The following is a 24,949-nucleotide window of genomic DNA, read 5'->3' as shown; positions in this document are numbered from 1 at the left end:
GGATGTAAAATTAATACTTATTTTTATTTTATATATAATTTAACAAAACCTATAAGTTATCATTTTTTTCCAATAATATGTTTTAAAAATTTTGTTTTATTATAATACTTACTATCTAAATGTTTTTTTAGTTTTAATGTAAAAATTTAAAATACATAAAATAAAGTTAATATTAAGTTAATGAACACTCATTAAAAATATAAAAATTGTCTAATAAAAAGTTAATTAACTAATTTCATTCTTTTTTAATTAAATGCTACACTATAATAAACATTCAAAAAATTTTTATACATTTCAAAATAACAAATTTTTAATGATTAAACTACTTCGTTTTTAAAATTAATTGAGAAATTTTTTTTATTTTCAAAAAAAAAAAGTTTGAATCTAAAATTATTACTTAACTAATTTCTATTTTTTAATTTATTCATTTTGAATGGATTAAAAATAAAATTCATGTTAAATGCCTAAAAAAAGTAATTACTATAATTTTAAAGATACGACATATTTTTAAAAAAAAAACACAAGAACAACATTCATTGAAATGAATATTAATATTATATTCAGAATATTAAATTATTATTATTGAATCTTAAATTTATTCATGATGTTATCAACATTTAATTCAGAAAATTATTAATTATTAGTTACTAGTAAATTATTTAAAACTATAACATAGGACACATTAAAAACTATTCGCAATTAAATAAAAAATAATAATATAGTTCTTGGTGAAAAATTATTTATCAATTTATTTATTAAACATATTAAATAATTAACAAAGCTACCTTAAATTATTAATTTATATCAAATATTTTAATTTACATTTTTTAATAATTAATTTAGTATGTCACAAAAAAAATCCAGTTTATTCTTGTGACGAGAATATTTAATTTTTTGGAATAATATTTTTTCTTAAAATTATTTTCTCTCGTCCTTTGAAGTATGAAGTGTGTTCCACTAACTTTTCGAAATCTAATAAAAAACTTTTCTAAAACATGTAGAAATTATTCTTCTGGGGCAGAGTCATTTAAAGTTATACGTCCAAATGAAAAAATTAGAAATATTGGTATTTCAGCTCATATTGACTCTGGAAAGACAACAGTCACAGAACGAATTTTATTTTATGCGGGTAGGATAGATTCTATGCACGAGGTTAAAGGAAAAGATGATGTTGGAGCTACAATGGATTTTATGGAACTTGAAAAACAGAGAGGAATCACAATTCAATCTGCTGCTACTTATGTTGATTGGAAAGGAACAAATATTAATATTATTGATACTCCGGGTATTTTTTTTTTTTTGAATTTTTTTTATTATTATGTTTAATATTTAGGACACGTTGATTTTACCGTTGAAGTTGAAAGAGCACTACGTGTGTTAGATGGAGCAGTATTAGTATTGTGTGGTGTTGGTGGTGTACAATCACAAACATTTACAGTTAACAGACAATTAGCTAGATATAATGTTCCTTTTTTAACTTTTGTTAATAAATTAGATCGTACTGGTGCTACACCATGGAAAGCATTAAATGGTTTAAGAGGTAAATTAAATCACAATGCTGCTTTTATTCAAATGCCAATGGGATTAGAATCAAATTTCAAAGGAGTTGTTGATCTCATTACCCAAGAAGCTATTTATTATGAAGGTGAAGATGGTTTAATTGTAAGAAGAGATGATATACCACAAGAATATAGAGCTCAAGCAAAAGATTTGAGAGCAGAAATGATTGAACATTTGGCTAATTGTGACGAAAAGATATGTGAACAATTTTTGAATGATATCAATCCAACTGAAGATGAAATTCATAATGCTATAAGAAAAAATACTATATCTAGAGCATTTGTTCCTGTACTTATGGGAACAGCTTTAAAAAATAAAGGTGTACAAACAATGATAGATGCAGTTGTTAAATATCTTCCAAATCCATCTGAAGTTGTTAACAAAGCTAATATTGTTAACGATAAAGGTGAAGAAGAAAAAATCATATTAAATCCTATTAGAAGTGCCACAAAAAGCAAAGAAAATCCATTTGTTGGATTAGCTTTTAAACTTGAAGCAGGTAAACATGGACAATTGACATATTTCCGTGTATACCAAGGTCAACTTTCAAAAGGTGATGTTATATATGCAACAAGAGATGGAAGAAAAGTTCGAGTACAAAGATTAGTTAGAATGCATGCTAATGATATGGAAGATATAGAAACAACCTATGCTGGAGATATATGTGCTATATTTGGTGTTGACTGTTCTTCCGGTGAAACTTTTTGTAGTGATGAAAAACTAAATATTCATTGTGAAAATATGCACATTCCTGAACCAGTTATTTCCATGTCTATCAAACCTATTAATAGAAAAGATGGAGATAATTTTATTAAAGCTCTTAATAGATTTACTAAAGAAGATCCAACATTTAAGAAAGAATATAATGCTGAACATAGAGAAACTGTTGTAAGTGGTATGGGTGAATTACATCTTGAAATTTATGCACAAAGAATGAAAAATGAATTTAATTGCCCAGTTGAACTAGGTAAACCTACAGTTGCATATCGTGAATGTATTGCTTCACCATATAAGTAAGTCATTTTTTACATATTTTTGTAATAAAATATATTTTAGATTTTTCTTCCGTCATAAAAAACAAACTGGAGGACAAGGACAATTCGGTGAAATTGAGGGTGTTATTGAACAATTACCTCCAGAGAAGAATACTGTTGTCGAGTTTTCAGATCATACTTTTGGAAATGGAATTCCTAAATCATTGTTCCCATCATTAAAAAGAGGTTTGGACCAAATAATTCAAGAAGGACCTTTGATTAAGAATAAAGTTGCTGGTATAAATGTTATTATTACAGATGGTAAAACACATGCTGTTGATTCAACTGATATTGCTATGATTAATACAATGATGAACATGATGCGTGAAGCATATGAAAAAGCACAATGGATGATTTTAGAACCAATTATGAAAGTTGATGTTGTTACACCAATCGATTTCCAAGGAAGTGTTGTAACATCATTAACACAAAGAAATGCTCTTATTACAAATACAGATACTACTGAAGGATATACAACAATCACTTGTGAAGCACCATTAAATGATATGTTTGGTTATACTTCACAATTAAGATCTCTTACAGAAGGTAAAGGAGAATTCACCATGGAATATTCAAGATATGCTCCAACATCAGTTGAAGGACAGGAAAACATTATTCATCAATGGAAAGTTGCTAATGGATTGATTGATGTAAATGCTGACAAAGGAAAGAAAAAACGTCGTTAGACTACTTTTTAGAAAAAAAAATAGAAATACACAAATTTCTACACAATTTTTTTTTATATAGATGTGTTGTTATATTTTTATTTATTGAGGTTAGTTGTAAGTTAGTAGCTGTTGCTATCTATAATAAAAAAAAAGTCATTGTTATCAACATTACTCTTAGTCAAATTATTTTCCTGAACTTAATTTCCTGCTCTTTAATTTTATCGAGTACCATACAAACAAATTTCCCCATATCAAATGTTGTGTTTTTTCCTTTTTCAACAAAAGGGTGTTTTAAAAGTGCATCATATTTAGGTCTCTCTTTATGATTCTTTGTTAAACACTTAGAGACAAAATCATGTAATTCTTTTGAATAACCAAGTTTTTCATAAACTTTCGGTGCAGGTTCTTGAACGACTTGTTGTAATTGTTGAAACGGAGTTTTCCATTTGCTATAAGGATGTGCTCCATTACATATCTCTACAATAGTTATCCCGAAAGACCATACATCGGCACGAACATCATAGGCAGTTTTACATTCCCCGTCTTCTATTCGTTCTGGGGACATATATGGTTGACAACCAGCCTGAGTAGTCTTGGCAACAGATTCAGTTAAATGACCTGATATACCAAAGTCACATATTTTAACATTTCCTTTTTTATCTAATAATATATTGGAAGGTTTGACATCTCTATGCATTAATTCCATTTGTTCTTTCATAAAATGTAATCCATTAATAATAGACCATGCAGTTCGGGCTATAAAATCTTCCTCCATTATTATAGAATGATCAACACAAGCTTTATAAAATTTATCTAAACTAATGTCCATAACTTCCATACATATCCATACATCACCTTCTCTAAACATTGCACCATAAAATTGAACCATTTGTGGGCAACGATCACTTTTCATTAATGCATCTAATTCAACAACTGTTTGTTTTTGACTTATATCACTACATGTTAAATGAATCCTTTTAACAGCAATTACTTTACCCGTTTTGCTATGCCTCATTTTCTCAACAACTCCATAAGCTCCTCTTCCTAAATCGCCAATTTTTTCTAAATCATTTACTGTTACTTCAATTTCATGTATACCATCAAATTTAACTTTACATTTTTCATCTAAATCAAATGTTTGTGATGGAACCACTTTTTCAATAATCTGAATTTTTCCTGGATTTTTCTTGGGTTTTGCTAAAAAAAAATAACAATTAAATAATAAATTTAAAAAAAAAATTTAATAATAATTTACTTCATTTTTCAAACTTACTTGGCATACTTTTGTATACAATAAAAATTAGTAATTTTAAACCCAGTTTCCAGTGGGAAAACACAAACTTGTCTCTCTTTCCACAAATGTGATATGTAATTTAAAGATATATTATGGTGGTAGTGTGTATGTATATTAATAGAATGAGACTAAATGTAAAGGAATGATATATATATAGATTAGTATAAAAAAAGTTGCGGCCTAGACATATTATAACAAGGTACGTCATATCTTTTCTCTCCTTATCTTTCTCCACGCTCCTGGTATCATCAATTATTAGTATTATTTTATTAGATTCTATAGTCTCATCGATATACATTATTTACTAAGGAACCCTGTATATAAGTATAGTACAAAGGGAAATTTTACTTTTTTCTGTTTAAAGTTAATGGATTCAGCTTTGGATAAACAAAATAGGAATAAGAAAATATTTTATAACAGAAAAAATAATATAAAACAAATTATACACAACGAACCAACACCAGATGAATTAATTAGAATTGTTGAAGAAGCTGAAAGGCTTGAAGAGGAAGAAAGACTTAAAAATGATGAATTATATGCACAAAGAGTTGCATTAGAAACATGCAAAGATGATTCTTTTAAAAAACACGGACCACAATGTAAGAATAACTAATTTTTTTGTACATTATTTTTAAATCATATTTATAATATATAAAATATGATAAATATATTTTTTTAGTATATGATTATTTAAAAGTTGCTAGTCATGTAACTGATAGGACAAAAAAGTCATCTAAAAATGCAATTGATACAAAAATTGTTTTAAATCTTTGTGATCTACCATCAAATACCTGTTTAATATGTACGGAGGAAGCAAAAAATCCAGTAGGTTGTTTGCACTGTTTACAATTTTTGGGATGCAAAAATTGTGTTAAAAAATGGGGAAAAGTTTCAAATGTTGAAGATTGTAATAATGATGGATTGAGGAATTTATTTATTAGTAATGACAATCACTATAGATGTTTTCTTTGTCGAGCTAAATGGAATAAAAAATGTGAAGAATTTTGTTATTTTGCGTAGAGATATATCGCCTACAATATAAAATAATATTGTTATCATTATATTTTTAATATTTTAAAATTATAAGTAATTAAATTTCAATAAATAAATTGTTGCCATAAAATTTTTCTCATGCTATAATTTTAATAAAAATATGCCAAATTTTATATAAATCAAACTAACTTATAAAGTAAAAGAAAGCATATATGATAATAGCACTTCAAGACATTAAAATCGAAATATGATGCTATAAAATCCCTTTAGCAAGTATAATAAAAGTAAAAACAAACATATATAATTTACTAAAATAATGTTTGACATAAATTAATTAAATATAATGGCACAAACACCTAATTGATAAACATTTCCATTTCAATACAAGCCAGCTCTCAATTGGAAGTGGTCTCAAAACGATTTTGACCCGCGTTACTCCAACAATTTTTAGCGCTTTTTGTCTCGATTTTGAGAGGGTGAAAAATTATTAAAAAATTATATCAGAAATGGATATTCCCCCTAGGACAATGACAACTATGGTTGGTTCCATAAAAAGGCAAGCCTCAGATAGCCCTAATAGGACGGCTAAATATTTAGCAGTTACACAACCATCACCAAGAAAAGTGGATCGTAATATACTTAAGGTTTGTTCTGATAATTAATTTTTTTTTCTATTAATATTATCATTTTAGACTATTATTCCTAAAGTAGAGTATATAGAAAGTGAGTCAGGAGAAGTTAAAAGGACTATTCCACAATCAAGGTATTTAGAAGAAAGTGTAAATCTTAGAAATAATGATACAAATTTTCAAAGTTCAAACATTGAACCATCAAAGATTAAAATAGCTCCACCATGCGGCAATGCACGTGTGGATAATTCATTGTTAAGACTAACGCAAAAGTTTTTAGAACTACGAAATTCAAGATCAGGTAATGATGTATTAAATTTAAATGAGGCTGCAGAACAGCTTGGTGTACAAAAAAGAAGATTATATGATATAACAAATGTTCTTGAAGGCATAGATATGATAGAAAAAACTGGAAAAAATAGTATTCGATGGAAAAATAAAAGTGATAATGATGCATATGAGATGGAAGAAAATAAATTAAAAGGTCAGATAAAAAAACTTGAAGCTTTTGAGCGTGAAATGGATGAAACTATTGATTCACTTCAATCGTATTTGAAAATCCTACAACATGATCCACTTTCGTTAAGATACTTGTAAGTATTTTATTTTTAAATTATTTTTTATTTAGTTTTTTTTTAAGATATACAAGGGCACAAGATTTACACAAAAGTTCTTCGATATCAGATTCAACAGCAATAATATTTAAAGCACCAAGACAGACACATTCAACACTACTTGTTGGAGATCCTGTAGTATTTGGAAAGTTCGAATTAACGGTACGTAATGATGATGGATATCCTATTGATGCAGTAATGTTACCAAATAATACAAATATAGTTAAACATGGTTTATTATTAGATGATGGACTATGTAACAAAAATAAGAATATTAACCTAGAATCTCAAGGTTCAACATTGACATCGTCGGGTAAAATATCAGCATCATCTCCTTATATACTTAGTAGCAATTCACCGTTTCAAGCTTCATTTGAAGGGCATATTAGTAATTCACAACAATCAAGTACTTCACAAGATTTCAATCATTTTCTTTCGCCAGGTAATTCAACATTTGCTCAAGATGATTCGCTTAGTGGTCTGGATACAGATACGTTATTAACTTCGAACCCTTTTCAACCAATGGATTTCGCTCAGTATTTATCACCTTTAAAAGAAAGTAACTTCCAAAATGATTTTAGTGATGAGTTATTTTTGCATCAACCATACAGTAACCATAATTTGGCAAATGAAAATAATATAATAAATAAGCAAAATAATTTCTTTGTACATATAGATCCACTAGAGGAACAAGAAAGGTATCCAGAAAATGCCAGGGACGCAGGAACATTATTTAATGTTTTTTCAAATGATTTTTAAATTTATTAAAATTTCTTTATTATAACTTAAGAAAAGTGGTAGAAATATTTTTAATTTTATTATATAACCATTAATAGTACTGATTTACACCACGCGCCTTCTATTGTTTGTTCCTGTAACGAAAAATGAAATGAACAAAAGAAAAGAAAAAAAAAGATAGATCTGTTTTTCTTTACTAAGTGATGAAACATTATTTGAATTTGAAAATTCTTTAATTTTATGGTTCTTATGTTGTAACATTTTTTCGAGTAATATTCAAGTGATTGAATTTAGGGTATTTTTTTTGTTTTACTGATTTATAGTTTTAAATTAATTCTAAATTTCTAGTTGGTCTTTGGAATGGTGAAGACTAATTTTGTTTTATATTTGAATAATTTCATTGTAATAACAAATGATTTAGTTTAAAAGTAATAAATATATGCAAATTTTATGTTTTTTCGTTGAAAAAAAAACAAATGAAAATGACTACATAATTTTTGTAGTTTACTTTGTAAATACATTTGGGTAAAATTTTATATAAAGATATTTTACTACAACAATAATCATTTTGATTTTTAATTTATAAATAAACTGGAAAAGAGAAATATTCTTGGTGTAAATTATAAATAAATACAAGGACACAAAATTAAGTAAGAATTCATAAAGCTATAAAAAGTTATTACAGTAAGTACTTTCATTTTTTAATTTATATTGTGATGTAAACTTTCAACATTAAACTCAATATAAACATTTTTTTTAAATATGATAACTACGTGATAATAAAAGTCATCAATCTAACTTAGTAATTCTACTATTCAATTATCATTATACCGTGAAGAAATAATATTAAATTACTTTAAAAAAATTTTCTTATTTATTGATGATTCTACAATATGAATAGTACTAAATTTTATATGTTTTTATAAATTTCAGGATATAAATTATTAGTAATACAAGCAATCAATCATCCATTTTTTTTAAGTTTATTGCTTTCTATATGAGAAAGTTAGTTATAATAATAATCAGGTAGAAACCTTATCTTATTTAAAACTTGACAAATATATAATGATAAATCATTTTTTTTTTTGTAAAACTATTTTTGTAAAAACACTTAAATCATTGCAAATAAAAGGTTTTATATAAAAGAAGGTTGGATCATCATTTTCAATTAAATCTTTTTTATATCAATTTTTATATATAAATAAAAAATTAAACTAACTTTAACTTTATTTTAAACAAACATTTTTATTTTCAAATTCATTTATTATAAAATGAGATTTTTATCAATTAGAACTAACTTTAAAATCTGCAAAAGATTTGTAAGGTAAAATATATAATATTTACTTAAATTTTATTTTTAGTTTTGTCTTACCAGAAGAAAGAAGTTATACTCATGGTGAGAGTAATATTAAGTTACTTCCTCACACTATTGGTGATAGGTTGATTATGGCTAAAAATAAAGCTCCTGATCATATTTTTATTAATATGATGGAGCAAAATATTTCCAGGAATTATAACGATTTTTATAATGATTGTGTAAAATTTGGAAGTGGTTTGATAAAACTAGGTATGAAACCAGGTGAAAAAGTTGCTATATGGTCACCAAATTATTATGAATGGTTGGTAACTAGTTATGCTACAGCATTAAATGGTATGATATTGGTAAATATTAATCCTGGTTATCGTCAAGACGAGTTATGTTATGCTTTAAAAAAAGTTGGCATTAAAACTATTGTATGTCCAAAAGAATTTTTATCCACAAAATATTATGAAATTTTATGCAAACTTGTACCTGAAATAGATAGATTACCGGAAGGTTCTAGTGGGATAAAGTCAAAAGAATTTCCATTACTAAAACATGTTATTGTATTTGATAACAAGAATGAAAATTTAAGAGGTTCATGGAAGTTTCAAGATATATGTGATTTGGGTGGTAAAGAGGAAGAAGAAATATTATTAAAAAATAATGGAAAAGTAAAAATTGACGATATTTTTAATATACAATATACTTCTGGGACAACAGGATTACCAAAAGCTGTATCATTAACACATCATGGTATGGTAAATAATGCTTATATTCAGTCAATTAAATTTAAATTTCAAGAATCAAAAATTTCAATTTGTTCTCCAGCCCCTTTATTTCATTGCATTGGATCAGTTTGTTCCACATTGGCTGGATTAATTACTTGCAACACTATAAATATACCTTCACCAATATTTAATGCTGAAAAATGTTTACAAACGATAGACAAATTTAGGCCTCAATATATTTTGGGTACTCCAACAATGTTCATTGATATAATGAATCATAAAAATTTTAAAGATTATGATTTACAATGTTTAAAATGTATTTTTGTAGGTGGTGCTCCATGTACAGAAAAATTGTGTAATGATTTAATTAAAAAATTTAATTTAAAAAAATTTTGTATTGGTTATGGAATGACAGAATTATCAGCATTAGCTTTAACATCAAATATTGATGACAATCCATATGAAAATATTAAAAAAACTGGATATATATTACCTCATTTAGAATGTAGTGTTACTAATAAAGAAGATCAAATTGTTTCACATGGTGTAGTTGGAGAATTATGTTTTAGAGGATATTCAATAATGAAAGAATACTATAATGATGAAGAAAAGACTAGAAAAGAATTGAAAAAAGATAGATGGTTTAAAACAGGTGATTTAGGATATATGAATAAGGATGGTAGTATTGTAATTACTGGACGATCTAAAGATATGATTATAAGAGGTGGTGAAAATATATATCCAACAGAAATTGAACAATTGTTAATGAAAATTCCAGGTATTCAAGATGTTCAAATTGTTGGTGTACCAAATGCTCGATTAGGTGAAGATGTTTGCGCTTGGATTTGCTTAAAAGAAGATTTTAAAGGAATTATTACTCAAGAAGATGTTATTAATTTTTGTAAAAATAAAATAACACATTTTAAAATTCCAAAATACATATTATTTAAAAAAAAACATGAATTTCCAAGAACCAATTCAGGTAAAATTCAAAAGTATAAAATTGAAGAAATAAGTATAAAAGAATTGAATTTAGAAGATGTTCCAAAAGTTTTATAAAATTTTATTTAAATCAAATAAAAAATTATATTTATCCAATACTATTTAACAATTTTTTTTTGCCACTAATACTCAAAATCCCATTTTGAAAAGTAGTGGTGAATGACATTGTATCAATATTATTAGGAAGAGAATATTTCCTAATAAAATGACGTTGAATCTTAAAATATTTTAAAAAATATATATAGTAATATAAACTTACAGTTCCATAATCGTCATTTTTTTCCTTGTGAGAGCCTTCAATGACAATTGAATCATCAATTATATTAACACTTATTTCATCAGGAGTAAAATGTGATATATTAACTTTAATTACAAATTTTTGATTATCATTAGTTATTTGATCAACACAATTGCCAAAGTCATACATATTATTTTCTTCTCCATCATTTATTTTTTCCTCCAATGAATTTGAATTCATTTTTTTGTCTGATAATGTAGAGAAATAATTAACATAATAAAATGATATAACCAAATTGTATATATTTATACAATTTTACTACTATCTACCAATAGATAAAACCATTATAATATTGAGATTATATTAATATTAGCTGCTTAAATTTGTTTTAATTTACATAGATTATTGGTATTTTTTTTATAAATAACATATTTGTTTACATGTTAAGCCTAAGCATAACAGGTGTTAATAATAATTATTTAGGAACCGTTATAATACATTTTGTTGAGAAAATGTTTTGATAATAAATTAAGATAATATTTTTATTAACTATTTTATTTAAAAAAAGCATTTTTACGTTTAAATAAAAAATGATAATTAATGTCTTATTTTAGATGGCACAATTAATTACAAGACTAGATTTGTTTAAATAATTTATTTTTGTCACATACCATTTGCATCTTCTATTACAATTTAGAAAAAAAAACTTTTCTGAATTAAAAAAATTGTTTATTATAACATTTTTATTTTAGTTATAAAAATATTTTTTAGAAAAAAAAAATTTATTTTATCTTCTTTTATGTAAAATTGATAAAATAATTATACTTTTTATAATTTAAATATACTAGAAAATAATATTATAAAAATAATTTAAAATAAATTTTCATTTATAATTTAAAATTAAAATATATTGTTAAGCCTGTTAAGATACTTTAAATATATAATTAATTTTTACATTCATAAAAATACAAAATGTTATTGCAATAAGTTTAAATTTTACTAAATGTTATTAAATTGAAGTTTCATTAAAATATATATAATAAAATTATTTTTTTTAAAATCCTTTATAAGTATAATATCCTGAAATTTGAGGTTTAATATCTTCTGAGGTATATCGATGAACTGGAAGCATAGTAGTTAACTTTGCTCGTGTTTTAAACCACAATGGAATATCAACTAAAAAATTTATTGAATGTATCAAATCATAAAGAACATCTTTAATTGAAAACGACTTTTTGGAAAAGTAAGAAAAACCTGTATCCGTTTGCATTGACACTTCTATGAAAGGTTTCATATCAATATTACTAGAATCAGAACTACTGGCTAAAAATTCATCTTGCATATTAGTTTTATTAAGAAAAGTTACATATTGACCATATTTAGTAACCCTTTTTCCTTCTTTATCATAAGAATTATACTCATAAATCTTTCCAACAATATTCAATGATACAAGAATGTTTCCACGTCCATTAGATGAAAATGCACATGGTGGTGCTGCTTCAATAGACATTATACCAGATTTATATCCTGAATCACTATTTGTATATACATTAGCTTTTGATAATTCATTCACATATACAATAAGTCCATTCATTACATTAATTTGTTTTGTACCACAAAATGTATCATCATTTGAATATACAATTTTAGTTCTATTATATCCAAATTCTTTAAAAATGCATTTTAAAATAACTATTATATGACTATTTATTGTTATATTAGAAGACTTTTTAACTACAATATAAGTTTCCAAATTTCTTACACTTTTTTTTATTGTAATATTTCCACAACTGGCTAAATTTTTATAAGCCGTTGAAAATATGTACTTTCTAAATGGTATATCGTGCATAAAATTTTTTGTTTTATCCGGTGTCCGAAACATTTTATATTTATAATCATCTGATAAAAATTTTTCAAGAATATTATATTCAGAAGGTTGATAATCATATATTGTACTACTTATTTTTTGAAAATATAAAATAAATATTAACATTAAAGTTACACAATTTTGAAATATTAAAATTTTAAGAACCATAATAAAAAAAATAGTGTGTAAAAATGGTAACAGTATTCATTCATTATTTATTATAAAAAAATTTCAATAATTACAAAAGAGAAATTAAATTTTTCTATGACATTTTAATGATTATAATAAAATATTATATTATAAAAAAAAATTGAAACATAAAATATAAAACATTTTAGAAAATGAATTTTAAATAACTAGATTAATGACATTACCATAATTAAGATAAAATAAATCAAATTTTTAATTGGTTAATATACGAAGATAATTACAATACAATTTAAAAAGCCATTTAAACGGTTTTTAATTACACAACTAATTTACAATTAATTAAAAAAAAATAGCTAGAAATAGATTAAAATTAAGCTTTTGAATCAATATCTGAAGAGTCTTCTTCATTTTGTGCAAGAATATCTTGAAGTATCGCCGTCATTTCTTTAATTTTGTTGTCTACTGCAGCAACTTGAGTTTTCAAATCTTTAAGATGTAATTCAGAAATTTTCATTGATGTTACCATGTCTTGTGCTCGATCTTCAGCCTGTGCCTGAATATTTCGAATCTCTGCATCACTTTCAGCTTTTAATTGTTTACAAACAGCTTTACATCGTGCATGACTTTCTTTTAAGAAATCAAGATAATAATTTAATTTTACTTTGTTTGCTTTGTATTCACTTCCCTTAACTCTACAATATTCAAACATACTTCTGACTCTCTCTACTTCTTGATCAAGAGCATCTTTTTTTTGTAATAACTTCTTATGTCTTTCTTTAACATCGGATTCACAACGAATCAAAGCATTTAATTGTGCATCAGTAACAGAAGAATCTTTTATGTTATCTTTTTCAATTAAAATGTCTCCCCCTTTGACACGTGCAATAGCAGCTGCCAAACGTTCACATTGTCCTTCTAAAACATTTTGTTGTATTTTTGCATTTCCAAGTAAACCATCAATTTTAGTTTTTGAATGAAGTTGAATTATTTTTATTATTTGATCTACTATTTCTGATTGATCAGCTGTAGCAAAAATTTCCCTATACAAACGTGGAAGATCAGAATCTGTAATAGTACTAGAATCATACATAAAAAAAATAATAAACAGATATATATATATATAAATTACTTTTTTTTCCTTTGAATATAATCAGTAGAAATATCATGATTCCCAAAATTCATTGAAGTAATACTACCACTTGAAGAAACTGTGTCATCAAAGTCTTTTAGAGGTAATCTTTTCTTTGTAATAGTTCTTCCAACATCTCTAGAAATAATATATTTGATAAATTTAATCAACAAAATTCTACTACTTTACCTTGAAGAAACAGGTGTTTCCTGAATATTTTCATTTGGTAGTTCCATAGTGATATGTAATTACTATAACAATAACCTAAACAAAGTAAATTGTTATGGAGAAAACGTTATACCAAATTTATGGACACTCTTCCTATCCTAAAAAGATTTATTTTACAATACTTTTATGTATCAATTATTGTATAAGAAAAAAAAAATAGAAAAATAATTATTTCAAATTTTTTTGACAAAATTATTTTTTCTTTTATGTTTATATATAATATCTTATTAAAATTAAATGCAAATAATAATATTATATTTGAAATACAGATGGATAGTATAAATATTTTATTTTCAATGAATGTTAAATCATTCTAGTCTTTTTAATAAAATGTAAAAAATTGTTTTTTTTAAATGAATTAAATAAAAAAACTTTTTAAATAAAAATCAACAAAGTAATTTAATTAATAAATAAATCATCTTTGCAAATATACAAAATTTTATTTAAGTTTGTTAATATTGTTATTATAATGTGTAGCAATTACAAAAAATAATATTTTTCTCGTATTATTGTATGTTTCAAGTCATATAAATAAATTTTTGTTTGTAAGGATATGTAAACAATATCTAAAAATAAAAATTTTTCTATTTTACTAAAACTTTGGTAAAAAAAGTTATGATATGCACGTTGTATTTTTGATAAAACTTTCTAAGCATTACTTTACATTTATTTAAGTAAATCATGGTCTAAGAGATGATTTTCGATAAAATTAAGATAATATCTTATTATTTGATAATCTTTAAATTTTTAATTTTAAAAAGATATAAAAGTATTATAAGTCTTATGATGTAAAATATGAAATTATATACTAAAAAAAAATTAGAATTAATATAAGTAGGCGAGTTTGTTTAGTACTGATTTATAGCTACAAATAAATATATAATATTCTAGATTATGTTTTTAATAATAGAAAATAATTTGGCTTGTATTTAAAATAAACTTTTAAAATTCATCTATTTTTATGACTAAACTTAGGATTATAAATTTATGTTACGAAACCTACTTATTTTTATAATTATGGTATCGTTATTTTTTTCATTAAAATTTTCTGATTCTGTGTTGTTTAATTAATTTGTTAAAAATAATTTTTTTAAAATAAAAGTTTTGTACAATTTACATTTTAGCTAGTCAATTTTTTTGTTTAACCTTATATATTAATATTTACTAAGTTGTAGTAAAAAATATATTTAAAAACATGAATATTACTTCGAAATTTTCAAGTATATAAGTTATTTATTTTGTTTTAATGTTAAAATTTAAAAAGAGTAAAAAAGTTTTCTGATTTTAAAATATAATGACTTTTTTATATTAAATAACTTGTAATACATCAATTTTTAACTAAATAAATGTTTCGTGTACTTAATTAAAAGGAAAAAATTTAGTTTTTGTAAGTAAATGATTACTTGTTTGTTTTTTTTTCTTTTATTAAATTGACCATTGTTTATAATTATATTACAAATATGATACGTTTTTTTTAAAAAAAAAAAGATTATTATTTTTAAAATTGTTAAAGTTTTAGCTTGCTTGTAAAATTTTAGATTCTTAAGTGATTAACACGACAATAAAAATAACAACTTTGTTTTTAATATATATGAATTTTAATATTCAATAAAAAATTATGTTTATATATAGTATGATTTTATTCTTTTTATTATTTTATTAAACATTTACTAATATTTGATAGTAGGTTTAATTGATTTTTTATAATTATTGACAACAATAAAAAAATAAATCGTAATAGCTTAAAAAAACTTTTTATCTTATGTACTTTTTTTCTTCTTTGATATATAAATATATAAATTTCTGCAATAGTAATTGAAAATATTTGTAAATTAATAAAACATTGGAAAATATTTAAAAAATTAAAACAATCATTATAATTTAAAGTGGCAAAAGTTTTTTTTTTTAAATAACTAACTTTGTAATGGAACTTTTTTATTTAAAATGCATATACTAACTTTTTAAAGCATTTTTTCCTTGAAAATCTTACGATTTAAAAATTATCTATAATAAAATTGAAATCTACAGTAATAAAAATGAAATCTTAAAATTATCTTTAATTTAATACTCTTGACTTAGTTTACTTACAATGATATCATTGACATTTGCATAAAATATTTTGCTATTATACCTTTTAAAAATAAATATAATTTTTAATACTAGTAAATATTTAAAAAAAGGATTTTTTTTATTTAGACAATAAAAGCTCAACTTTTTTGAAAAAAACATATTTTTTTGAATCCAAAAATAAATAATGTTTATTATAATTAAAAAAAGCATTTATTTTTATGATAGAAGTTATTATTTAAGATTATATTATTTATTAAAATAATAATAAAAAAAAAATTTTTTAAAACATTTAATATGAAAAGATTTAAATTAAAAAAATTCAAACATTTTTTTATCCAACAATTATAATTATTTTAAAAGAGAAAAATTTTCAATTTGATACATTATAAAACAAATACATTTTAATCATATATTCATATTGAAAATTTCTTAAACTTGAGATTTTTTTTTTAAATAATGAAAAGAAAAAAACGTTTTGATAATATTACTATTAATATAATAAATGTATTAATTAATTTTTAAGATTATAATTTAAAAAATTTTACATTTTTATTTAAAAATATTTTATTTTAAGAAAAATTTAATAATATTAATTAATATTTGAAAAATGTTTAAAATATAAATTTAAAATTTTTTTTTTAAATAAATGACTAAGTATAAATAACAATTTAATTATTATAGATATTTTATCTTACTTTTATGCATGCCTATATCAAAATCTGTTTATGCTAATTCTAAAGATAATCATTTCTCAATGTATGTCAATTTGAAAAAAAAATATTAGGTATAAACTATTCTATCTTGTTTATTGCCAACTTCTTTTTTTTTATTATTTTTTTACTTTAAATTATGTACATATAATTTTACAAAAATTTATAAACTTATTTATTTATTTCAGAAAATTATGAATCAAATATTAAGTCTAGTACAAAGTATCAATGTTAATATAATTTCATCAACTTCATTATTCTTTTCATTAATTCTTGTTTATTGTATAATATCACAAAGAAACAATAAAAAAATAGTTAATTTCAATATTGTTATCATAACTTCTTGTATTGGAGATGCTTCACTATCATTCATGCATATTATTTCTAATATAGAAATAATTTATACTGATCATTATTCATTTTACACTATAAATGGAATATTTGGAAAGTTCATACTTACTTCTAGTAATATTTTTTTTGTTATTTTTATCTTTACTTATTGCCAATATTTTTGTTACTTATCATTATCTATTTCACTTTTTTATAAGTTTATGTTTGTTTGTAAAAATGAAAAATATAACAGAAAACTATTATTTCAGTATATTGGTTTAATTATTTTAATTTCATTATTATTAGCACTTATAAAAATTTTTATTTTATATGCTGCTACAGAAGAACCATATGAAAATATGACTAAATATTATATTTTTAAACTTGAAAAAATACATACAAACACTCTTAGTTTTGATAGAAAATATTATGGATTCATTGTTCAGGAGATATTTGCTTTAATTTTTATTGTTATTAGTTTTCTTACAATAATAATACTTGGATTATTAGTGACCAAAAAACTTAATAAAAAAAATGTTAAAAAAACTGGAAAAACTGTTGATTTAAGAAGAAGAATGAAATCAGTAATATTAATGCAAATGATTAATGCATTTATTTTTACAATTATTCCTGTTTTCTTAACATCATTATACTTTTTTAAATCACTTTATTTCTCAAGTTTAGGAAATATAATATTAATAATGACATCATATCTACCATTGTCAAATATTATAATTCATATTTTTTTTAGTTATGATTATAAATATAGAATTTTACAAATTATTTTTCCTAATAAAAGGATTAATAAAAGAAAGCGATATCAAGCTATTTGTGAACTTTTTAAGTTCTATTTACTTGCGACAAATGTTTGTTACTCAAATCAGGGCGGTAAACTTAATTATTCAAAGAAAAAAGCAAGAAAATTACTTCAAGTTAAATCAAATGGTTTAGTTCAATCCGAACATAGTAGTTATCTTTAATTTTTTTATAACCTTAAACTTTATATATTTCTTTTTTATGATTTTCTTTTAATGTTTTTTTATTATAAAAGTGTTAATTCATTTTTTTATTCTTATTTAAATATTTAAAATGTTTTTAATTATTAAATTTAAATTCTTACTAATTATATCATTAATTTTTAAAACTGCTTTATTTATTCCAACTATAAGAAATAATTATCAAATTTGTTCTGAAAAAAATCCAATTGATTCTATTCAAATTCCAGTTCCATTTAATTGTTCATCATTAGAATTTGAAAAAATTTATTTTACTAAAACAACTATAATAAAAGTTTTACCAAATGATGCTTGTCAATCATATGTTATGCCAGTTTATTTTAATAATAAATTTATTTATATTCAAGGATTATCACAACCATTTTTTAAAAGAATTTATAATTTTCCTAGAAATGAAAATTCTTGTATTCCAAAAAATTCTGAACCAATTGGAGGTGATTATTTTATACGTGATCCAGATCAATTTATACATTCAATTGAATATGAATGTTCAGTATGTTATCATTATTTTATCAAAAATGAATGTGAATTGTCAAATGAATTTGCTTATAAAGTTTTAAAAGTAATGAAAGAAAGAACATCACAAGATAATATTGGTAGAAATTTGGCAAGAATTTTGACTCAAAGAGGTAATGTAACAGGAAAAGTTAAGAGATTATCACTTCAAATTATGGAATGTAATCTTTATAAACCAGATAAAATATATTTTAGTAAAAAAATACAAAATGTTTGTTATGAAGAAATACCTGTACAAATTGGGAAAAAAATTTATTTTACTAAAAACAATTTAGATCTTCTTATGACAGGAACAAGGATAAGCTGTTATTCCTTATATTATGTTATGACATATATATGTATATTTTTGTTTGTCATATTTCTAATTTTAGTTCCGTTTATATATCATTTAATAGGAATGATTAGTAATTTATGTATCTTTCTTCAAAATAATATTATTCGTCGTATATATAATTTTGAAATTTATTGTTGGTTTACTTTGGTATGGTATGAATTAAGTATACAATCAAAATTAAATCTTAAAAAAGGATGGTGTGGATTAGGATCTATTCTTTCATTAATATGTTGTAAAAAAATTGAAAATTTACAGGCATATGAAGTTGAACAACTAGCAAGTAATGCAATAAAAAAAATGTTGGAAGATAAAGAAAATGAATTTAGAATAATGCATGAAAAAATAATGTTAGAAATGAATAAAGAACTTTTTACATTAACAAATTCAACAAATATCTCAGATGAATCAATTATTTATGATCTTTAATAATTATTATTTTTAAGTAATAAAATTAAATAGTTATATTTTAATAAAATTATTATAAGTACAATAATAAATTTGTATCAGTATATTTCAATTAAATTTAAGAAAATTTTGTCTCCATACTGTTACTGTTATAAAAATACATAAAGTTAATTCCAATTAATAACCTTATTATTTTCTTTAATTAAGTGATTAGTAATAAACTTTATTTTTCAGTCATAAGTATAAACTAAACTTCTTAAGACTTTTAAGATATATTGTAGTTAAAAATATCTTCAAAATTTTAACTGTTCATAAAATATGCTGCTCGGTATTTTCATATCTTTAATTTATTTCATCACTTTTAAATTTCAATAATTTTTAGATATATAAAAAAAAGTTTCAACGTAGACTCTACATGAAAAGTGATAAGTAGATAAATCCATAAATCTTCTTATAATTATCTTTATTTTAATGCTAAATATACCAAAAGGCGGAATTTTTTTCTAAATATTCATTGCTTTCAACTTTTTTCATATCTCAGCTGAATCTTGCCGCATTACTATAAAAACAATTTTATTAGATTCCCCATGAAAAAGTGGTCTAGATAAAAGCGTTCCTATAAAAATATCGCTAAAATTTACTAAAATTCATAATTGGTTCAAGTATCTCAAACTCGACTTTCGGCATGAGTACTAAAAAAAAACTTTTTTTTGAATTTTAAATTGAAATTATACTCATCTGATAGCCCTTGGAAAATCATGAATTTTAAATATAATCAAGGCTATATCAGAAGCAAATCTTGAAGAGTTGTGATGAGTCAAAGTTAGAGGCGAAAGCGGGGAATATTTTTTGAAAAAAACCGACTTCTGTTAAATAATTGAAAATAATAAAATTAAAATAACTATTCTAGATTAGATTTTTGTGAGAAGTCGATTAAACCTAGTCTTATCTTCGTATCTCTTCTTGATTCCAAGATATGAGGCAAAATGTATCTTGTAAAAGTTTCAAGTCTGAGACTCATAACTCAAGTATATGAGCACGTAGAAGCATGAGACTAGATGCGCTGGTCTTCTTGAAACATTTGAGCTATAGTCTACGTTGAAAATGTTTTCTAAATTTCAACCGTTCTTGAGATACAATGTCTGGTATTTTTGCGCGCTCAATTTATTGTCATCATTTTTTATATCTTACTAACTGTTGGAGATATAAAAATGGTTTGAACGTAGAACCCAAATGAAAATTGAATAGTAGTTGGTTCCGGAAATTTGTTTGCTTATATCTTAATTTTGAAGCGAGATACAGCAAAAGGCGGAAATTTTTTCTAAATATTCATTGTTCACAACATTTCAATAACTCAGTTAAAACTTATCAGATTACAATAGGACTTGTTTCATTGAATTCCCCATGAAAATTTGGTCTAGATAAAAGCGTTCCTATAAAAAAAATCTCTAAAATTTACTAAAATTCATAATTGGTCCAAGTATCTCAAACTTGACTTATAGCATGAGTACTAAAAAAAAACTTTTTTTTTGAAAATTACAATGAAAATATACTTATCTGATAGCTCTTGAAAAAATATGAAATTTGAATATAATCAAGACTATATCAGAAGCAAATCTTGAAGAGTTGTGATAAGTTAAAGTTAGGGGCGAAAACGAGGAATATTTTTTGAAAAAATCCGACTTCCATGATGAAGTTAGAAATATTAAAATTAAACAAACTATTCTAGATCATTTTTTTATGAGAAGACGATTAAACATAGTCTCATCTTTGTATCTCTTCTTGAACTTAAGATATGATGAAAAATGTATCTTGAAAAAGTTTCAAGTCTGATACTCATAACTCAAGTATATGAGCTCGTAGAAGCATGAGACTAGATGCGCTAGACTTTTTAAAACATTTGAACTATAGTCTACGTTGAAAAGGTTTTCTAAATTTCAACCGTTCTTGAGATACAATGTCTGGTATTTTTGCGCGCTCAATTCTTTGTCATCATTTTTTATATCTTACTAACTGTTGGAGATATAAAAATTTTTTGAACGTAGACTCTAAATGAAAACCAATTAGATGTCGATTAAATGAATCTGTTTGTTTTACCATTTTTTTATAAATGAAAAATGGTTAAAAATGAAAATTTTTTTAAAATAATTATTGGTTCATGCTTTTTATATTTCAGACCAAATACATTACATATTAGTGAAACTAGTGGCAATTAATTTTTCTTAAAAACTCTATTATAACATTTTTTTTTTCAAAGATTCATAAATTGCTCAAAACATTGTTAATTTCATGAATTGACCTCTAAAAACTTTTATATATTTTTCCTTTTATTGGATAATTTTATCATGACTTTTAAATGTAATGTCAAAGATGATTTTTTTTTTTTTAATTTTAATAATTTTAATGTTATTTTTGATAATGAAATAATAATAGTATATGAAAATATATATTATATTTTTATTAATCAATCATAATTCAAGGCAATTTAATAAATTTAAAAAATTTATTTTTATCAATTAAGTTTAAAACAACAACAACAACAAATATAAAATTAAATAATTATTTTCTATTCATATAATATGTTATAAAATTTATATATATAACATAATTGAAATTTTATTTATAAGAAAATGTTAAGACTGAATAAATACGACCATAAAAAAAATTTATTTTTGTTATATTTAATTTTAGATTTGAATTTTTATTGTTACTTCTTGTTATGTATTATTTAATGAAATGTAAAAAGTCACTCATAAATAAATTTTTATTTGTATGTTATAAAAAGTGTTAAGGTATAACAATAAAAAGAATTAAAAAGAATAATTTTTAGAAAATATATTTATAATAAGTATAGCATTAATTTTTGGTTGTTAGAAATTTTTTTTAATCAAATACAAATTAAAAAATGTAAAGCATATTTTATTTGAAGAATTAGTGGTAAAGCATTATTCTTTATAATACAAAATGGAAAATAATGCGCAAACAATGGTTAGTTAATAAAATCATTAATGTCAATATTCTTCACCTTCATCTCCAGCATCATTTGAATCAATTCCGACTTCTTCATAGTCTTTTTCAAGTGCAGCAAGATCTTCTCTTGCTTCGCTAAATTCTCCTTCTTCCATTCCTTCTCCAACATACCAATGAACAAAAGCTCTTTTAGCATACATGAGATCAAATTTAGCATTGAGATTGGCCCAAGCTTCAACTATAGCTGTAGTATTTGACAACATACAAACAGCACGTGGTACCTAAATAGACGAGATGGTTGATTAACTTATTAAAAGATAAATTTAAAAGTAATTACCTTTGCTAAATCGCCACCTGGTACTACTGTTGGTGGTTGATAATTTATGCCAACTTTAAATCCTGTTGGACACCAATCTACAAATTGTATATTTCTTTTTGTTTTGATTGTAGCGATAGCAGCATTAACATCTTTAGGTACAACATCACCACGATAAAGTAAGCAACAAGCCATATATTTTCCATTTCTTGGATCACATTTAACCTAAAAAAAAATATTATTTTAATATTAAAAAAAAAATAAATTACCATTTGATTGCCTGGTTCAAAAACTTGATTAGTTATTTCAGCAACAGATAATTGTTCATGATAAGCTTTTTCTGCAGATATTACTGGTGCAAATGTTGCTAATGGAAAATGAATTCGTGGATAAGGTACAAGATTAGTTTGAAATTCATTTAAATCAACATTTAATGCTCCATCAAAACGAAGAGAAGCAGTAATTGAAGAAACAATTTGAGATATAAGCCTATTAAGATTATGATAAGATGGGCGTTCAATACCTAAGTTTCTACGGCAAATATCATAAATAGCTTCGTTGTCAACCATAAATGAACAATCTGAATGTTCTAATGTTGTATGAGTTGTCAAAACAGAATTGTATGGTTCTACAACAGCAGTTGAGACTTGAGGTGCTGGATATACAGAAAATTCAAGTTTAGCTTTTTTTCCAAAATCAACTGAAAGTCTTTCCATAAGAAGAGAAGTAAAACCAGATCCGGTACCACCACCAAATGAATGGAAGACAAGAAATCCTTGAAGACCAGTACAATTATCTGCAACACGTCTTATTCTATCAATCGACAAATCAATGATTTCTTTTCCAATTGTATAGTGACCACGAGCATAATTATTAGCAGCATCTTCTTTTCCTGTTATCATTTGATCTGGATGAAAAAGTTGCCTATATGTTCCAGTACGAATTTCATCAACTACTGTTGGTTCTAAATCAATCATAAGTGCTCTTGGTACATATCTTCCAGAACCAGTTTCAGAAAAGAATGTTGTAAATGAATCATCAAATGCTCCTGATTGAGCTTCACTTGGCATTTCTCCATTTGGACTAATACCATGTTCCAAGCAATAAAGTTCCCAACAAGCATTTCCTATTTGAACTCCAGCTTGTCCAATATGAACAGAAATTACTTCACGCTAAAAAAAAAATATTATTATTACTAGATAATAATTGAATAAAACATACCATTTTAAAAAAAAAAAAACTTAAAAATTAAAAGAAATAAAATGAAAGTTTACGGTTAAAAAGCGTTTGCTTCTCTATAAATAAATAATTTAATAGATTAAATAATGGCAATTGTATATATATATATTTAGTAAATAACAACAAGAAAGGCATATAGATAATAGATTGACTGAGAAACGCATTTAATGTTAAAATAATATAATTTAAATACACGCCTAGATAACCTCAAATACTCATATTAATGAAGGGAACAATTTAATGTGACTTTCAATATATATACACATAATTTGTGTACATATATATATCAGAAGGATAAAGACATACATATGCATATATCCAATGTATAATTCTATATTCTTACAATTATAAATAGTATTTGTTATATGGTAAAGCATAAAACACAATATATAGCAGATGTTATTTTTTTTTTATACTATAAACGCTAGTAAAACTACATGAAACAGTTATATTTTTATGTTAAAAAGAAAAATAAGTCTTTTTCTTAAAATTATACTATATAAAGTTATATTGTATAAAGGTTTTGAATATAAATATAAAAATAAAGATTATATTGAAGTAAAAAAAAAAAAAAAATAATTTTAGAGAGCGATTTAAAATTGTTTAACTTATTGGAATAGAAACATTGCCAATTTCCACTAAATAATACTTAAAAATTGTAATGTACAAAGTTAAATGAATATAAAAAGAAAAAATAAAATAAATGTCCCTTTATGTTTTCAATATATAAATTTATAAAATAAATGCTACCATGACAAATGGATTTTTTTATGGAATAATTATTGAAATTTAATAAAAATTTATATATTAATGCATTGATAGAAAAAAAAATAATAAAATTATTTTAAAAAAAAAAAGTGAAAAGAAA

General features: G+C 23.5%; 11 protein-coding genes across 11 annotated transcripts; 6 read left to right on the top strand and 5 right to left on the bottom strand.

Moving 5' to 3' along the window:
* Positions 1-942: 942 nt before the first annotated feature.
* SRAE_2000413300 (Elongation factor G, mitochondrial) lies at positions 943-3,280 on the top strand (the record flags this gene model as incomplete). The annotated part of the gene is made up of 3 exons (XM_024642966.1): positions 943-1,285; positions 1,334-2,573; positions 2,617-3,280. The coding sequence occupies 3 exons, from the start codon at positions 943-945 to the stop codon at positions 3,278-3,280; spliced, it is 2,247 nt and encodes a 748-aa protein (XP_024508684.1).
* Positions 3,281-3,440: 160 nt separating this feature from the next.
* SRAE_2000413200 (Dual specificity mitogen-activated protein kinase kinase 6) lies at positions 3,441-4,542 on the bottom strand (the record flags this gene model as incomplete). Its single annotated transcript, XM_024642965.1, has 2 exons — positions 3,441-4,459; positions 4,536-4,542. The coding sequence occupies 2 exons, from the start codon at positions 4,540-4,542 to the stop codon at positions 3,441-3,443; spliced, it is 1,026 nt and encodes a 341-aa protein (XP_024508683.1).
* Positions 4,543-4,923: 381 nt separating this feature from the next.
* SRAE_2000413100 (Zinc finger, RING/FYVE/PHD-type domain-containing protein) lies at positions 4,924-5,576 on the top strand (the record flags this gene model as incomplete). Its single annotated transcript, XM_024642964.1, has 2 exons — positions 4,924-5,155; positions 5,236-5,576. 2 exons carry the CDS (start codon positions 4,924-4,926, stop codon positions 5,574-5,576), a joined length of 573 nt encoding a protein of 190 aa, XP_024508682.1.
* Positions 5,577-6,055: 479 nt separating this feature from the next.
* SRAE_2000413000 (Transcription factor E2F/dimerisation partner (TDP) domain and Winged helix-turn-helix DNA-binding domain-containing protein) lies at positions 6,056-7,551 on the top strand (the record flags this gene model as incomplete). The annotated part of the gene is made up of 3 exons (XM_024642962.1): positions 6,056-6,193; positions 6,242-6,771; positions 6,819-7,551. The coding sequence occupies 3 exons, from the start codon at positions 6,056-6,058 to the stop codon at positions 7,549-7,551; spliced, it is 1,401 nt and encodes a 466-aa protein (XP_024508681.1).
* A 1,250-nt stretch (positions 7,552-8,801) lies between these two features.
* SRAE_2000412900 (Acyl-CoA synthetase family member 2, mitochondrial) lies at positions 8,802-10,620 on the top strand (the record flags this gene model as incomplete). The annotated part of the gene is made up of 3 exons (XM_024642961.1): positions 8,802-8,854; positions 8,892-9,586; positions 9,635-10,620. 3 exons carry the CDS (start codon positions 8,802-8,804, stop codon positions 10,618-10,620), a joined length of 1,734 nt encoding a protein of 577 aa, XP_024508680.1.
* A 31-nt stretch (positions 10,621-10,651) lies between these two features.
* On the bottom strand, positions 10,652-11,041 carry SRAE_2000412800 (Protein lethal(2)essential for life; the record flags this gene model as incomplete). Its single annotated transcript, XM_024642960.1, has 2 exons — positions 10,652-10,780; positions 10,823-11,041. The coding sequence occupies 2 exons, from the start codon at positions 11,039-11,041 to the stop codon at positions 10,652-10,654; spliced, it is 348 nt and encodes a 115-aa protein (XP_024508679.1).
* Positions 11,042-11,855: 814 nt separating this feature from the next.
* Positions 11,856-12,650, bottom strand: SRAE_2000412700 (Hypothetical protein; the record flags this gene model as incomplete). Its single annotated transcript, XM_024642959.1, has 1 exon — positions 11,856-12,650. The coding sequence occupies one exon, from the start codon at positions 12,648-12,650 to the stop codon at positions 11,856-11,858; it is 795 nt and encodes a 264-aa protein (XP_024508678.1).
* Positions 12,651-13,188: 538 nt separating this feature from the next.
* SRAE_2000412600 (Hypothetical protein) lies at positions 13,189-14,183 on the bottom strand (the record flags this gene model as incomplete). Its single annotated transcript, XM_024642958.1, has 3 exons — positions 13,189-13,894; positions 13,948-14,085; positions 14,137-14,183. The coding sequence occupies 3 exons, from the start codon at positions 14,181-14,183 to the stop codon at positions 13,189-13,191; spliced, it is 891 nt and encodes a 296-aa protein (XP_024508677.1).
* A 2,765-nt stretch (positions 14,184-16,948) lies between these two features.
* Positions 16,949-18,265, top strand: SRAE_2000412500 (Hypothetical protein; the record flags this gene model as incomplete). The annotated part of the gene is made up of 2 exons (XM_024642957.1): positions 16,949-17,001; positions 18,037-18,265. 2 exons carry the CDS (start codon positions 16,949-16,951, stop codon positions 18,263-18,265), a joined length of 282 nt encoding a protein of 93 aa, XP_024508676.1.
* Positions 18,266-18,374: 109 nt separating this feature from the next.
* On the top strand, positions 18,375-19,577 carry SRAE_2000412400 (Hypothetical protein; the record flags this gene model as incomplete). The annotated part of the gene is made up of 1 exon (XM_024642956.1): positions 18,375-19,577. The coding sequence occupies one exon, from the start codon at positions 18,375-18,377 to the stop codon at positions 19,575-19,577; it is 1,203 nt and encodes a 400-aa protein (XP_024508675.1).
* A 2,990-nt stretch (positions 19,578-22,567) lies between these two features.
* On the bottom strand, positions 22,568-24,066 carry SRAE_2000412300 (Alpha tubulin-like protein; the record flags this gene model as incomplete). Its single annotated transcript, XM_024642955.1, has 4 exons — positions 22,568-22,807; positions 22,864-23,067; positions 23,112-24,014; positions 24,064-24,066. The coding sequence occupies 4 exons, from the start codon at positions 24,064-24,066 to the stop codon at positions 22,568-22,570; spliced, it is 1,350 nt and encodes a 449-aa protein (XP_024508674.1).
* Positions 24,067-24,949: the final 883 nt, after the last annotated feature.

The sequence above is a fragment of the Strongyloides ratti genome (assembly GCF_001040885.1).
Source record: "Strongyloides ratti genome assembly S_ratti_ED321, chromosome : 2".
In the NCBI taxonomy this organism is placed as follows: domain Eukaryota; kingdom Metazoa; phylum Nematoda; class Chromadorea; order Rhabditida; family Strongyloididae; genus Strongyloides; species Strongyloides ratti.
This window is presented reverse-complemented; position numbering and strand designations above follow the sequence as displayed.